Source organism: Dipodomys ordii, unplaced genomic scaffold (genome assembly GCF_000151885.1).
Source record: "Dipodomys ordii isolate 6190 unplaced genomic scaffold, Dord_2.0 Scaffold10, whole genome shotgun sequence".
Taxonomy (NCBI): domain Eukaryota; kingdom Metazoa; phylum Chordata; class Mammalia; order Rodentia; family Heteromyidae; genus Dipodomys; species Dipodomys ordii.
This window is the reverse complement of record NW_012267226.1, coordinates 24,637,100-24,653,982: the sequence shown is the minus strand read 5'-3', so window position 1 is coordinate 24,653,982 and position 16,883 is coordinate 24,637,100. Positions and strand designations below refer to the sequence as shown.

Genomic DNA, 16,883 nt, shown 5'->3' with positions numbered 1-16,883 from the left:
GGCTTTTTTCTTTTTGCTTATGTGGTGCTGAGGAATCGAACCCAGGGCCTCAGGCATGCAAGGCAAGCGGTCCACCACTGAGCCACCTTCCCAGCCCCTAGCATTGAATTCTTGAATTTCTTTTTTCAACGCTCACAAGAGGAGGTCAATGTGACTGGCAATATCTCTCCGGCCTGTGAGTGGTTATGTACCAGGAAGCCAGTTAATACTCCAAGATTATTAAACAGATACTTACAAAATGATTTTTAGTTACCAAGACCCCTCTAGCACTGTAAAGGTTTTGCAATATAAGACTACATGGTAAAGACAGCTCTACGAAAATGTAGAAAGATTCCTCATTACAACTATGACTAAGTAAGAAATTACCTTCTGGTCTAGAAGCTACAGACCCTGATACTTTTTAAACAGAATAGTACTTACTTGCTTCAGTGAAATGTGAGTGAACTATCCACAAGAACACTCAGAAGCTGACACCAAGGGAGAATTAAAGTTGGTGAGCAGAGAACAAGCCCAGGGCAGCTGGTAAAGGTCTGACCCGGCACAGGCCAGACCCTGGAATCCATCTCCAGCCCTGAAAAATAAGCACAAGCTACATCCTCAAAACTCCTACTAACTACTCAGCAGAAAATTCGCCAGAACTGGAGGCATGGGTCAAATGGTAGAGCACCGGCTGTGAGCAGAAAAAGCCAAGTTGAGAGGACCAGGCCCGGAGTGGCCCAGAACTGCACGAAACTGACAGGAATAAATGTCTTTGTGGCTCCGAATGACAGATCTACAAATACGACAAAAATCACAGCGCTTTTCTATTCTCTATTATACAACATAGTAAGTGAGCACACCCCTCCAGGCGGCGTGCTTCATTTTGTAACATAAAATCAAAAGCATTTGCCCCTAAAATGCCTGAGCACAGCAGTTTCATACAGGCTCTCTCTTTCTATCTCGTATCACAGACCAGCTCTTGTCTCCACCCTGCAGAGGTTCTTGAGCAGTCTGTGCCAGTAACTTTGCTCTGAAGTTTGCTCGCAGGTTTCTTCACTGGTTTCCGAGCATGCCTTCGTTAACTGCACGGATGGTTTCATGTTGCATTATACCAGTGTTTCACAAATCGGCAAACCACGTGAGATTGGCAAGATGCAAGCAGACTCTAGGAAGTATATTTGGGTCAGAACTACTTTTAAAATGATCAATTAATTTGTCATTCTCATGTAGTTAGGATTTTACTTTCTAAAAATTTTAATACCCTGTAACTGGGAGACTTGAGTCCCATTTTTTCTGGGGTAGAGATTTGGGCTATGTTTTAACACTTTCCTTCTGAACAATATTCTAGCAAACAGTGCAGTCAGAATTCCTACCAAGCACACTCTCCATGGTGAGTGCTTCACCTCCCACATACCCTCCTGCTCAGGTCAGAGTCAACAACAAAGAACAGCAGCAATAACAAAGCCATTCCCTCGGTACCTCCCACCACATTAACCAGTTTTAGAAAATGTAAGTAGTTCATCCTAACCTGACTTTCTCCACTCCATTCTGACTGGCTGTTCAATCGCGTTGCCAAACCAAAATAGAGACCCGTGTTACTGTGATGCTAGCGGGTAGGAGACCCAGGTGGCCGGAGGAAGTAACTGGAGTGGCTCCCTGCCCTGCCTCAGGCTCCCCCAGGCTGTGAGCTTTTCACAGAGGCAGACGGGAAAGCCTGAGGCATCGCCGGCCAACCCGGAAGTCACATAGACCAGAGTTTCTCCATCCGGAAATCACAACGCAGTGAAAGGCATCGGAAGGAGAGTCACTGTGACATTCTAAGTCTTTCCCTTCTGCTGCGCCTAAATATTCTAACGCAAACTCCAGGTATTTGCTTTGTGATCAGATTTTGTCAGATACAGATTGAAAACACATTTAGCTTTCCTTTCCAGTGACAGCTAAAGAATGTATTACAGCAAGGTAGCACAATGCAAAGAGAATAAAGACATCTATTTAAAAACTGACCCATGAAGGCTTTAAGAGAATGTCAAAAATGCACCGTTTGATGACAGCCTAGTTCTGGTAAACAACTATTTAAATCTCTCGTTGCGGACGCTTCTGCAGACAGCACAGTTTGAGATGAAGCAGTCTTTTTCTGGGTAAATTGAGGGTATAAAACACTAGTTTTTACTCATGCTGGAAAATACAACTAACAGAAAGATCTCCTTCTGATATGTCTCTTTTATTTCTTCCAATTTCCTCCATATTCTCCTGCTATCTTATCTGGCTTCTAAATAATTGCTAAAAATAGATCCTACATTTTTTAATTGGTAAGCATAATAAACATTTTTTGTAGTTTTCTCTTGGTGCCAGTGCTAGACTAAACTTAGGGTCTCTGTCTTGGCTTTTGGCCAGTTGCTCAAGACTGGCACTCTGCCACTTGAGCCACACCTGCGCTTCTGGCTTTTTGTTGGCTCTTTGGAGACAAGAGTCTCACAGCTCTGTCTCCCTGGTCTGAGCTTGTACAGGCAACGTTTGTTCACGCAGCAACGATCACATGGTAGAAACGCTAGGAGGCGGCGACTGCAACATCCGTCTCCTCTCAATCTTGTTAGCACCAATTGACAGGGAAGCCTCTTCCCGTGTGTGTCCTGACCCCACGCCCCCCCTCCCGGCCCCTGCGCCACACACCACACGTCTGATGTGTTACTCCATGTGAGTGCTCAAATCAGGCTCCTGCAGGCTGCCAGCAGTCTTCCGTGTACCAACACTCAGTGAGTGCAGCTTTTTAAACCAAATGAGACCCATGCAACACAACGTTTTCTACATTTAACCAAGATAATATTATCACTCTCCATTATTTACAGTCAAGAAATCAAGTGTGGTGCTCTACTTCTTTAATCACCCGTGCTATAAACCTTACCATAGAGAAATAGACACACATATAAAGAGTTATCTATAATCAGGAATCTTAATTAAGGCACCTGATTGAAAAATTAACACGAGTCAATATTTTTTTTACATTACCTATAACTGTAGTGAAGCATAGTTAACACAATGAGGATGAACACATTTTAGTGTGTAACTTGCTGAACTTCAGAAAGCAAAGTCATGTAAGCACTCACAGGATGGGGAACATTTCTGTCACCTCCCAAGGTCCTCTCATACCCCAGCCTGAGGCATGGGGCTTCTCCCTGTCCCTGAACTGGGTCTTCTCCCAAAGTTCCCTTGGAAGAAATCACACAGCATTTCTTGTCTCCGCCTGGCTTCCTTTCTTTAAGATTCATCCATGTCATATATGTGTATGTGTGTGAACACATATACACACATGTATATAGTTATGTATGCATGTAGGTCAATGTATATGTATGTCAGTGTATATATAATGCATATACACATGTACATTGTATATATACATTGACCTATATGCATACATACCTATTTCTAATTTTCTACAGTGTAACTTGTTTTCAGCCTTTTTATCATGAAGCTTTTTTTTTTCATGAAGCTTTTAAAAAATGTGTTGTTGCTGCTTTTTGTCTTAACCATCAGTCTATGTGAAAGTTTGTGCATAACTTTAAGGAGAATAACTATTATTTGCTTCATTTTGGAATGACATGGGCATTGTCTTTTCCACAACTATGAGAACTTTATAACACACATTTCATTCCTTTCATAATTAAGATTCATTCAATTTCTATTTTAAGAACACAGGCGAGGCATAGCAGAACCAAAGCCATTGAAATGACAGTAAAAATCCAGAGGTTATCTTTCCTTTCTTTTTTGTCTCTTATTAGAAAAACATTTTTCTTGACTCAGAGAATTTACTAATGTCTACACAGATATAAAGTTCAAGATTGCAATCAAGTATCTATATTAATGAGGCATATATTTAGATTTAAATAAAAATCGACAATTATAATGACTTTCATGTATGTTATAGGGTCATGTACACATGACCTAAAAATTAGAATATAATTTTTATATTTACTCTACATAAACATACTCTCAATTACCCTTACTACTCTCCCTCATCATCTTTAAAAAATGTGAAATAGTTTTACATGTGCAGTAACTAAAAAATAACCTATGAAAAATTAATAATGCAGATATATCTTGATAATAAAAGGTTATTGATCCTAAAAATATAAATGTTTATAGTGAGAAGGGAAGAAAGAAATCTCCAATCTATTCTCATATCTACATATGTGAGTATTTATATCCATAGTTATATATTTTTGCTCTGTAAGATACAGGGAAGTAACTCAGTGCTCACAGCTTCCTTTATCCATGTTCTATTATTTTTTGTGGAAAAGCATGGCCGGAAGTCTTACTAGATGCTGCCCTTTTCTCAACAAGTTCGCCACAGCAAATCGCTCCCCGACAGAGCTTGTTCCTCAGTTCTGCCAAGGTGTGGTACTGTGCTCCTGAGCCCCAGGAGCAGACACTGAGTCAGTGCCTCCCACACAGGCCAGCCGCATTAAGGTTTAGATTTGTTTTGCACTGAGCAATGGAAAGCCCTAGTGTCGGAGTCACGCATCTGTGTCAGAAAGGAAGTGGAGATATTTTAGTCTCCAATTGATAATGTCTGCCGAGTATTTCAGAGAGGGGCACAAGGTACTTCAGCTCTACTCTGTTAGGTTTTTGTTACCTTTTCAAGAGTTCTGTATTCCTGGTAGTGAAATTTTCTTGTGAAAGAATAGTAAAGTTGTTACAGAGCCAGTGCCGGTGGCTCACGCCTCTAATCCTAGCTACTCGGGAGGCTGAGATCTGAGGATCACAGTTCAAAGCCAGCCCAGGCAGGAAAGCTCATGAGACTCGTATCTCCGATTAACCACCAGAAAACTGGAAATGGCGCTGTGGCTCAAAAGTGGCAGAGCGCTCGCCTAGAGCAGAAGAGCTGGGGGACAGAGCCCAAGCCCCGAGTTCAAGGCCCACGACTGACAAAAAAGAAAATTGTTACACATTGTCAAAATGTCCTTCACACATAGCAGTGTGGACACCGTCAGTCAGTGTGTGGGTTTGGGCACCAGCCCGGAGCCTCTTTCTCAGGGCCGCACTCGAGTGAGTCTTACACTTGGGGGGGTCTGTGGACCCTTCTGGGCTCCAGGCCCTCCCCCCCCTCCTTTACTTCCTTCTCCCCACGGGGCCAGGGACCTCGACTTCTACCCACCTAGCTCAGCAGGATTCTTTGCAAAGTAGGACTAATTTCACAGCTCTGGTCAACGCTGATACCTCCTGCGGAAGTCAGTTGCAGTCATTAAAAAGAAACAGAAGACCTTGCCACAGCATGAGCGTGATCAGCAGCGGGGCGCAGCGGGGCGCCCAGCCCGCGGGCCGGCTGGCAGCCATCCGCACCCCGCAAGTGCGGGCTCCGGCCTCGCAGGAGCGCGGAATCGGAATGGCGGCAGGCCCTGCCCCGCGCGTCCTCCGCACGGTTCCTGAGATTCCCGCCCGCGGAGCTCTGGGGAGCTCGGTGTCCAGGCGAGGAGGGAGCCAGGCTGTTCCGGGGCCGTGACCCCGCCACGTGAAACCGCCCAGCGCGTCCTCCCGGAGGGCGGAGGGCGTGCAGAAGGTCACCGTGCACGGTGCCGCCCCGCCCGTCGGGTCACACAGCCTGTGTGTGCAGGGGAGCCGCTGCCGGTGCCGCTGCCGGTGCCGCCCGTCGGGTCACACAGCCTGTGTGTGCGGGGGAGCCGCTGCCGGTGCCGCCCCGCCCCGTCGGGTCACACAGCCTGTGTGTGCAGGGGAGCCGGTGCCGGTGCCGCCCCGTCGGGTCACACAGCCTGTGTGTGCAGGGGAGCCGCCGCCTCCGCCAGAGCAGCGGGCAGGCCGAGACAGCGCCACGCATCTGCGGGCCAGCGCGTGCACAGGCCTGCGGCCGCTCTCCAGAGACAGCCACTGACGGAAGTGGGCGGGGACGTTTTCCCATGACCTTCGGCTAAACGGATCTGTGACCTAGGCCGGATGTCAAGCGGGTTCTTCTGTTTGTCTTTTCCCCAGTGCTAAGCGGGGTTCCTTGGGGCTCCCGCGGGGAGGGGACGCGGGGAGGGGAGCGGTCGGAGGCGCGTGGCTCCCGCCCGGGGACAGCGAGCTGCGCCTGGCAGCGGCGGCGCCCGCGTCTCCAGCTTGCTCTGCGGCGCTGGGCGCGGGGCTCCCGCTTGCTCTGCGGCGCTGGGCGCGGGGCTCCCGCCTGCTGTGCGGCGCTGGGCGCGGGGCTCCCGCCTGCTCTGCGGCGCTGGTCCAGAGGGTAGCGACAGAATCGCGTCCTCTTCCTCTGCGCTCACAGATTGCCGGGGGAGCTGCCCTAACAAGCGTGGAACGCGAGAGCCCTTAGACATGGCGGCTCGCTCGCTGGAGCCTCCTCCCCCGGCAGAGAGGGCGCTGCCTGGCCTGGCCCAGGGAGCCGGTCGGTCCCGCTGTCAGCAGCCGGCCGAGGCCCGCGTCCTGCCGGCTCACATCGGCAGGGCGCCCTGCCTGCGCCTGCGCATCGGCCGCGGGATGAGAGGAAGCGGGCCGTCGCGTCTTCGTGGACCGGAGCGCCGGGCAGCTCCCCGGGACCGGAGCTCCGTCAGAGCCTTGTGCAGCTGCAGCCGAAGCTGGACAGACGGCCAGGCAGTGGACGGCACAGCCTGTAAGGGCCTCGCTGCTCTCCGTGGAAACCGCCACGGGCCTGGGCCTGGGCCTGCGGCTCCACTGCGGCCAGCCTCGGGCGGCTGGAGGAGGCTCAGCCCGCAGGGACCCACCAGAGACGCAGCCTCGCCAAAAACCCTCCCTCCGTGGAGCTTTCGGGTCCGGGGCAGGAGTTGTCTCATGTAGACGGCCTCTGGCACTTAGAGAAATGGCGCTGCCTTCTGCCTTCTAAGCATAGGGTCCAGCAGCACCGTCGGAGTTGATTTAGAGGGAAGGAGCCATCTTGCTGGGACCTAGTTTCCAAATCCAATGCACCCGAGGGGATGCGCGCTTCAGGCCTGAGCACCACCAATAGTTCCTTTCTCCTGAATTGGGGCCATCGTGTTTCCATTATCTTGAATTAATTTAGATAGGATTCATTTTTATAAATTTGTACATCCTTATGGTAGTATGTATTTCATTTTAAAATAGGGGAAATGGTTCACCTCAAAATGATTGAATAGTATTTATGTGGGATCAAGCAACTAGAGAGCTCTCATAACTAAACCTCTTTTTGAAAACGTATACACATTGTAAACTTTCCTATGAAGAAGAAAGAAAATAACCATCTGCTAGGCTGCAGATTGTATCTTGCAACGTGCAATCTGTTATGTATTTCCAATTATTTTGATAATTAATAGATTATGGCATGAAAAATGATCAGAATATTAAGATATATTTTGACACACTGGATACGGTTAGGACCTTAGCGCTAGCTGAGTTCAGTGAACTCTACTGACTATGCACGGCACGGCACAGGTAGAGCCCCAGGACACTCCCTGCCCTCAAAGGCAGGGTGAAACCTGAGGCTGACGCAGCGCTTTCCATCCGCAGTTTGTGTAAGGTGAAGCACTAGGGACCTGCAAGCTGTGTGGTTGGTGGCGAGAGTCTTCTCTCTGGCCACCGAGGTCTGCGGCCCTCACCCAAGGCGAGTTTCACCCTAAGACCCTGGTGAAGGCTAGAGATGCCACGTCGCCTTGCTCTTCTCTTCCTTCATTTCCCAGTTTTGCTTCTGGGAAGTAGAAAATCATTCGTGTATTGAGTGTATTTCTGTGTGAGAGTGGTATGTCCACTGTGCAAAGTCATTCTCTATGAGCTGCGACAGGGCCAGGGTAGTGGGACGGAGCCCTGGCATCTCTCCGGAGTGAGGCTGCCGACCCAGCAGGCCGACGTGCCCACTCCAAGCGTGCTGAGAGAGGGCTGGCCTAACTCAGATAGCGCGGAGACCGTTCCACTGTGACAACGCTCCATCACAATGGGAAACGACCGTTCCACTGTGACTACGCTCCATCGCAATGGGAAACGACCGTTCCACTGTGACAACGCTAAATCGCAATGGGAAACGACCGTTCCACTGTGACTACGCTCCATCGCAATGGGAAACGACCGTTCCACTGTGACAACGCTCCATCACAATGGAAAACGACCGTTCCACTGTGACAAGGCTCCATCGCAATGGGAAACGACCGTTCCACTGTGACAATGCTCCATCACAATGGGAAACGACCGTTCCACTGTGACAAGGCTCCATCACAATGGAAAACGACCGTTCCACTGTGACAACGCTCCATCGCAATGGGAAACGACCGTTCCACTGTGACTACGCTCCATCGCAATGGGAAACGACCGTTCCACTGTGACAAGGCTCCATCACAATGGAAAACGACCGTTCCACTGTGACAGCGCTCCATCGCAATGGGAAACGACCGTTCCACTGTGACTACGCTCCATCGCAATGGGAAACGACCGTTCCACTGTGACAAGGCTCCATCGCAATGGGAAACGACCGTTCCACTGTGACAACGCTAAATCGCAATGGGAAACGACCGTTCCACTGTGACAAGGCTCCATCGCAATGGGAAACGACCGTTCCACTGTGACAACGCTCCATCACAATGGGAAAGGACCGTTCCACTGTGACAAGGCTCCATCGCAATGGGAAACCATGTGTTTTGTTGTCTCCTAGAGTCTCTCAGTGCGGTTGGGGAGTACTGAGTAAACCAATGAGTTACAATTTTGTCACTAGACTATTAGAAAAGAAGGTGTGCAAAAAGCGTGGAGGCCTGTGATGAACACTCGCGGGCTCCCCAAGGGCGGCCCCCAGAGTCGCAGGTCCTCCGCGGGGGAGTGTCTGCGTGTGCGTCCCTCCCTGCAGGTCCTCCGCGGGGGAGTGTCTGCGTGTGCGTCCCTCCCTGCAGGTCCTCCGCGGGGGAGTGTCTGCGTGTGCGTCCCTCCGCGGGGGAGTGTCTGCGTGTGCGTCCCTCCCTGCAGGGCGGTGGTGTGCGAGGCTGGGCTGGTGCCGGTGCACAGGGGTGAGCCACGCAACTGCCTCCTCCCCCGTGGTGTTCACCATGCAGAGATCCACCAGAGAAGCTCCATGCCGCGTTCCCGCCCAGACCACGCCCGCCCCTTCCGGGCAGCTCCTTTCCAATAACCAGCACGTAGAACTGCAAACTTGCCGAATGAGGCAAAAGCACCAAAGTCTGGAAAAGCTTTCCCACAGGAAAGGGACCGTGCAGTTTTGTTTGTTGAAAGGAACGTCGCGTTATTGTGTGTTTTTAAGACAAACAACTACAGATCAGTCGGCTGACATAGATGAATGGACAGTGCCTGTGGGGTCTTGTGACTCTCGTTGAGAAGAATTTGGTTTTCTTTCTTTGCTCTCCCACAGCCAAGGCTTGTTAAGAGGTTGATGCTTACGCAAAGTGGTTCCTGCCTTGCTACTAACGTGGATGTGAGGCGGCGGTGCCCAGTGTGAATTCTGTTGGTGGTTTTATCCTCCACAGTCTATGTTTTTGCTTCATGGCTTGGAGCAAGGAAACCATATGGATATATTACTGAACTTGGAAGCAGAATACTCCCTTTATGACTGTATTGTTAAGTAACAGGCTATGTTTCATTGGCTTTTTAATAGGGGTAGTTGCTAGATTGATTTTGCTTAGAAGGTAAACAGCAGAAAAATCTCTCTCTGTTACAGTCCCTTATAGGTGTTTACAAATATTTACACATGCACACCAGTGAGCTATCAATCTAGAGAACCAACGCCATTTCTGAGATTATGTTAATATCTTCCCACGGAACTACTGACCTTTCACACAGGAAGAGCGGGCATGAGGTCAGATGGCTCTAGAGGCCGGGCCGCATTGGGTGGGGAGCCTTGTCGTAGTGCTGGTCATTTCCCAGCCTGTGCTCCCGAGTTGAGCCCCGTGGCTCTGCTCCTGGCGAGAACTGCCACAGAGGCAGGAGCCTGGTGCTGTCCGGGTCCCTCTGCAAGGATATGGCCTTCTTTTCCCCACCACGAATAGCAGATAAGTACTTGCTTGCTTAAAAATAAATGGATCTCTGAGCCTTCTCTGCCCCCTCACTGACCTTTCTCAAATTCCACGCTAGCGGTTGGTGTGAATTCGCAGTATTCCGTATTTGTCTCTGAACAGTGAGCTGCCAAGGGCCGTGGTTAAGTGAAGTCTGCTTAACAGGCATGTCTGTTCTTAAAATTTGCAGAAATCCCTTAGACCAACCGTCCCCTGTTGCATGAAAGGGTAACACTGCAGCTCTTGTAGTCTGTCGTTTTCCAACAGTGTGCCTGAGTCGGTCCCTGAAATTATCATCCAACAAACGAGGAAGAGCTGCTCAGGAAGGCAAGCGCATCGCTCATGCACATGAAGCATGGGAACAGTTGATCTGCAGCAAAGAGGTCTGGCCACGTTCCAGGTCCTAGGAAGTAATCCCGCAGAATGTGGAAGATTACAGCAGTATAGGAACGGCCGAGGGACAGCCAGATGAGAACAATGAGGTGTGGAAATTTGTGGTCTCCAAAAACACAAAGGAAGGGAGGAGGATGAAAAACACAATTGAGAAGAAAGTCAACAGTAATGCCTATACTGAAGCCTGTTGTTCCCATTGTACAGGAATTCTGCTCATCTCTGAGAGAACATGAATAGTGGGGTCAAACTAATGACCCACTCAGTTACTTGGTTTGTGTGTTGCTTCTTGGTGAGTCCCGGGGCTTGAACTCGGGGCCTGGGCACTGCACCTGGGATGTTTTGCTCAAGGCAAGCACTTGAGCCACAACTCTGTGTATGGCCATCTGGTGATTGATGGAGATAAGAATCTCACAGATCTCCATATTCCAGCCAGATTCAACCTGTGATCCTCAGATCTCAGTCTCATGATTAGTTACTTTTAATACACCACTTTTTTTCAAGACACATTTCCCTTTCTTTGTGTTCTCTAATTGTTCATAAGCCCTGCTTATTCAAAACCAGACAGAATAATAATACCTGCTTCACAAATACATGTTAATTTGATAAAATTAACTATATGGAGGCTGTTAAAATCATGAGTATTAACGTTTTAAACCATTTGACTTGATAAAAAAAACCCTAAAAGACAAAAAATCAGTTTTTATGCTGTTCATATGATTAGCACAATTGGTACCATATTTTCTAATTTTTCAAAGAACTGAGCTAAAAAACATCTAGCCAAAAGTTTCACACTATGTGAATTTGAGTAGAAATTTGAAGATTTATTATGGTGATTATATATCAGCAGTGATAAATATATGTTTCCTGATTAGGATTTTTTATCTGAAGAAAGTGAGCCATGGGGACATACTCTCAGAGCAAAAAATAAGCCATTGCAGAGTGTTTTGATAAATAGACAATATCCATATTCCTAGGTAGCATGTGGCAATGTGACAAATAAATTATTTTTAATAAAATCATTAAAGATTTTCATGAAAGATTAATGAGCATTAGTTAGGCTATAAAAGCATGAAAAGCATGTACAAAAAACAACTTGTAGTGCAGGAGGAAGTTGAGAGGCAATCTTGTTAGCATAATTGATCTCCTCCCTCATCTCCTGCACTGCGCCATGCGTGGCAGCAGCCCCAAAGGCTCTACGTCTACATTCAGCATCCAAAGTGAGGCTGAGCACAACTCCAGAAGGTTCCCCTGCTCACCTAGCAGGTCAGGGGCTACACTATAAAACTCAGATTTGTTTTGTTAATATTTGTTCTGCAACAAATATGAATATTTCATACCATAAAATTTACATAGCACAAAATGGAAAAGACTAAAGATACCTTTTTTACAATCTCATCAGTAAAAACGTTGAGTGTGTTGAATATTTTACCAGGTGTATATTCTTCCACTTTCATACATAGGGCAAAATTAAAATTTAGTTTTCTATGTTGTATATAAATGACAAATATCTTTTGGATACAAGGTCACATTTTATTACATATGGGAAAATGAGAAAGATTTGTCTTTCTAACCCTTGTTCCCATTTTCCTATTACCCAAGGTTAGTCCTTCCTGCTCAGCAAACAGTGGCATTCCATGGATGATTCTAGAGAACGCAGGCTGGCTGGCTTCTTTGGTAATCTTCGGTACTATTGATCACTGAGTGCACATTTCCTGGGGTAAGGGGCAGGGGCAGGCCAGTCTGTGCGCGTGCCCCCGTCTGCCCAGGCCCACACTGTGTGCTGTTTGGCAGGCAACATCGCCACGTCCCGAATAGCACGTCCTGCCTTGGTAGTTTAGTTTCAGGGTGACTTAAGGGTTCGTAGGAATCATTAGCAACCTGCTTTCACCTCAAGCTTCATTTGCAAAGTTATACTAAATATTAGAAACAACTGTTAATCACTGCTTTCTTATGCAAAGATCTATGCCTGGCCACCCTTCCCTTCCTGTATTTACCCCTCTATGCACGCAGAGAAGTTTCCTCATCTGTGAAATGGGGTTATGCATTCTAATAAGAACGGAGTGAATACAGAGAGCCAGGGACACAGAAAGAGCTGAGGGCTTCCTTGTGCCCCCCTTCCCCCACCCAGAGCTTCTCACCTGCTCCGCACCCACCCAGCAGTCTGTTGACTGCGGCCTCTTCTCCAGCCCCCAAAACACCCTCACTAGGAGAACTCTGCACTTAGATCTTGCTGCACCCCAGCCAGAGGCCAGCGGCCGGCCCTGTGTCGAGGACACCAGTGGTTTTATCTTCACATACGAGTTCCACAGGTAAATGTGTGCCTGGGAACTCCAGGTAGGGCCAGCCCTGTGCAGATGCACCACGGCCCGGCTGAGCCCGCTGGCTTCCTTATCTCGCCCTGCTTCCGTCCATTCCTTTGCAGGAACATCCCCTCAGGTAAATCACATCCCAAAGAACCCTTCCCTCTCGGCACCTGTGGGGAGTGAGGGGGACGTAAACACTCGCCATTGCTGTCCTGTGCTATCCATCCAGTATTCTGATTTATTGGGGGATAAGCCGACGGCCGACCAGGACCGTGCCTAATGAAGGGTACGGTTTTCCCACAGTCCCGTGAGTCTCTGTGCATACCTGCTGCTAGACACGGCATCTCCAGGCCCGTTGTGTACAGACTGATGACAGTCTGGGCTTTCCTAATGAATACAGCATGCCTTGAGGGATTTTTCCATGCATAGGTCAGAGCCTGGGTTGAATTGGGCCACTGATCATCACACAATGTCAAGTAAATGCCGGCCCAGACCTGACCGAGTTTACAGTTCAAGACAAATAATTGAAAGCTCCCTTAGCAAAGCAAGAAATTCAGGCTGTGGGTTTTCTGTGTTTTTTTTCTTTTAAGAATTACCCATGACCTTTATATCTGCACCTCCATGGCATAAAACACTCCACAGAGAAAATGAAAATAGCCACTGCCACCAAGTTGAGAAACTCCTGAACTCTAGAGCTCACAAGTCTGCAGCTATTTGATTTAGAGATCCTGGGACTGTGTGTTTACTTTTGTGTCTATGATAAATATTCTTTTATCTTCTGCTTTACTAAGAGTATCTTTAATTATATGCACATAAAATTCTATTTTGTCTTAATGACATATTACATTCTGAAGCAGAATTCTGCTTCTTCTGACTTTAGGTAATGTAATGAAAATACATATCTCAAAAATGAAAAAAAAAGAATTAGTGCTTTGTTCTGTTCACCCAGGATGACTGGAATTTAATGTAGTAATACAGCCTGCTTTGTATTAAGGTAAATTCCATTTCAAAAACACATGATAAGTGTTCTCTATTGCATTCTTTATGACATATTTTAAAATACCGAGAATCAGACAGCTTTACTCTCTTTGTGAGTCTGAGGTTGTCTAAGGCTGTTTGCTTTTGGATGTGTTTTATAAGAGAAACTTTTGACACTGGTAGAAATTAAGCCAGTTGTTCAAGGGGCAAGATGCATTTGCATTGCAGCAGATCTGTTAGGCTGGTCATTTATCCTGAGCCTCGGGATGGCCAGCGGGAGCGGCTCCACCACGTTGCAGATTCACAACCTCAGCCCTCCCATAAAATACACATCAAGCTCCCATTTTCTAGACAAAGAAACCAGATGCAGAAAATTGGGTCATTGAATCAGGAGAACATAAGCTGTGACCCAGCGCGGGCGGCGAGGCCGGCCCGGCCCGTGGCTGTGTGCCGTGTCTGACACCCAGACCCTGGCGCCTTCCCCAGCCTCCCCGCGCCCGGGGGAGGAGCCGCCCGTCATTTCTCACCAAGATCCCGCCGTGAACGCGGGTGTGGATCCAAGGGTCACGGCTGTTCGTCCATGCCGCGCGCTCTGGGCTCTGTGGTTCCAGAACCCATGGTCTCACCCATGGGGCGGCGGGGAGGCGTCCGGGCGCTCCCTGCCCGCGTCCGTCCTTGCCTGCGGCCTGGCAGAGCGCCACGGCAGTGGCTCGGCGCTCAGGGCACACGGGTGCCTCGCGTGGACATGGGGTCGCGCGCGGACAGCCTGCCCTTAGCCCTGGGTCTGCCCAGCCCTGACCATCGCTACAAGATGAAGGCTGAGGCTCGTGTGCGCTTGGTTGGTGCGCTGAAATAGAACGCAGTTTGGTGCGTGGGGAGAGGGCTTTGGGCCAGATTTTACCACTGAAGTGTAGAAGCAGATGTAAGCAAGACTTCTCAGCCAACACCTCCGCGTGTTCATCCTGAGGACTTGTAAACACAACGCGAACCACAAATCCTAAAGCCTCAGGAGCGACGATAGCGTCGGGACAGGGTCCGGGCTCTGGGCTGGACGCGAGCAGCAGCAGGTGCGTCCAGAGAGTGGGCTGTGGGCTGCATTTCAGTGTTTGTGTTACAAAGAGTTTCCTGTTGAGTATCTAACACACAGCTACTGCACAGCGGAATTGAAACACCAAAGATATCCATAAGGACTGATTACTCTCTAGGGAGCACTGGACTCCAGCAGTGATCAAGTCCTTCACTCCAGAGAGGGATGGGCTACATCAAGGCTGAGGAGGAGAATTGTGTGCGGCTGTACTACCATCGTATGGACGGTTGGTTGGGCCTTGTCAGTTGGTTGAGTGACCTGTGCCTTTCAGCAGCTGAATTCTGTGTTTTCAGAGATCGTCTACAGCTGGGTGTTTAACGAGTTCCCTTCCTTCGTGGTGGAGGACAGCCGGCGCTTCGTGTCCCAGCAGACAGGCAACCTCTACATTTCTAAAGTGCAGAGCTCAGACGTTGGCAGCTATATTTGCCTGGTGAAGAACACGGTGACCAACGCCCGGGTGCTCAGCCCTCCGACCCCGCTCACTCTGCGCAGTGATGGTAAGTGGCTGGCCTGGCGGCCCCTCGCCCCCCTGACCCTTCGTCCCTCTTGTCCCCCTTGTCCCCCGCTGCCCCCTCATCCCCGACGCACACAGCTAAGCCGGGGGGCCTGGCTGGGCCTTTGCACCCAATAACAAATGAAAGCAGAAGGCACACGCTGCATTTAGAAACGTGCCAGGTGTAGTCTGAGATGGAGCAGACAGAAACTTTTCATAACGCTTTAAGCGAGGACAATGATGACAATGAGGGGTGAATGAGAAACACCCACCCTCATGCTCCTCCGAAGAGGAGCGGGTGCGCAGTCCCCGCCTGGCCTCTGCCCTGTGCCGGGGCACGAGCGGCGGCTGTCACCGCATGTCACCTCAGCGGCCTACAAGTTGAAGCAGCAGCTTTTAATGGTGCTTGATACAGTTATCATTGTCATTATTTTTTCCAATAATAGGAACAGTTGGAACTTTAACTTTTAAGAGCCATTCGGGCAGATACCATGAGGCCACCTATCTGAAGTATCTTACATTTAAACACCTCATTTGTATTTAGAGACATTTACCGTCAAGCATGGCATTGGGGGTTCCCGTGCTGTTAGAGCTGACATGCAGCGCGCTCTGCCACGCAACAGAAATTATCTACGAGGGGTGCTTGAGCATTCTGATTGATCTTGAAGTTTAAGAATGATGTATTTCAATACTGTCATTTGTTTTTTAGAATATATGGTGCTAAACTGTATGACTAGAGCTGTGTCACAAGAGTTTCACTTACAATTTAGTGTGTGTATGTGTGCATGTATACACACAGTGAAGTCTGTGAGACTTTATAAAGACCATAACTATGAGTGGTGATATATGCTGTATGTTTTAGTAGTAACTCTACCGGGTAGAGTGCACAGTACCTGTTTAGGGATGGGAGCTAAGCGCCTGGTTTGCTCTCTCTGACCTCAAGGAATCTGTAACTTGAATTCGTCTCCCCACGCCCTCACCGGTACTGTTCTCCACCCCATCCAGCTGTGGCTGAGAAGGTTCTTATTAATGAGCTCAGGAAAAGTAATCAGCCGATAATGCATGTGTATACAAGGTGTTTATTTTTATGGCAAGAACTGTGTCAACAAGGAGAGTGTGCACAGAACTACCTAATTGCATTATCTACGAACCCAGCCATTAATCCACAGTTGACTGACAAAGGAAGCGGCAGGCCTCAGAGGCCGAGTCCGGATTCTACTTCCTGGGACTGTCGCCGTGGCCCAGGAGCTACGCGGTGGGATGAGGTGAAGGGTTGGAAGTGCAGACCCTGTCCCAGGACATCGAGAGGGCCCTCAGTGACGCACGGCGGCCAGGCAAGCAGAGCGCCGGGAAGCAGGCAGAGTGATGCTGGGTTGGTGGAGTGGGGTTACAGTACAGACCAGGGCGAAAATATGTCAAGACTTCCACCAGAATCTAGAGAGAGCCCGAGCATAGCTCCTCCCCAGACAGCGTGGCTCCTCCCCAGACAGCGTGGCTCCTCCCCAGACAGCGTGGCTCCTCCCCAGACAGCATGGCTCCTCCCCAGACAGCACGGCTCCTCCCCAGACAGCACGGCTCCTCCCCAGACAGCACGGCTCCTCCCCAGACAGCGTGGCTCCTCCCCAGACAGCACGGCTCCTCTCCAGACAGCATGGCTCCTCCCCAGACAGCATGGCTCCTCCCCAGAC

The 16,883-nt window shown here is 49.2% G+C and overlaps 1 protein-coding gene across 1 annotated transcript in view; it reads left to right on the top strand.

Moving 5' to 3' along the window:
* Cntn5 (contactin 5) overlaps positions 1 to 16,883 on the top strand; it is a 376,198-nt gene that overhangs the window by 193,776 nt on the left and 165,539 nt on the right. The window contains exon 7 of the mRNA XM_013009536.1: positions 14,996 to 15,199. Within this exon, the coding sequence (XP_012864990.1) occupies positions 14,996 to 15,199 (204 nt within the window). The remainder of the gene's footprint in view (positions 1 to 14,995; positions 15,200 to 16,883) is intronic.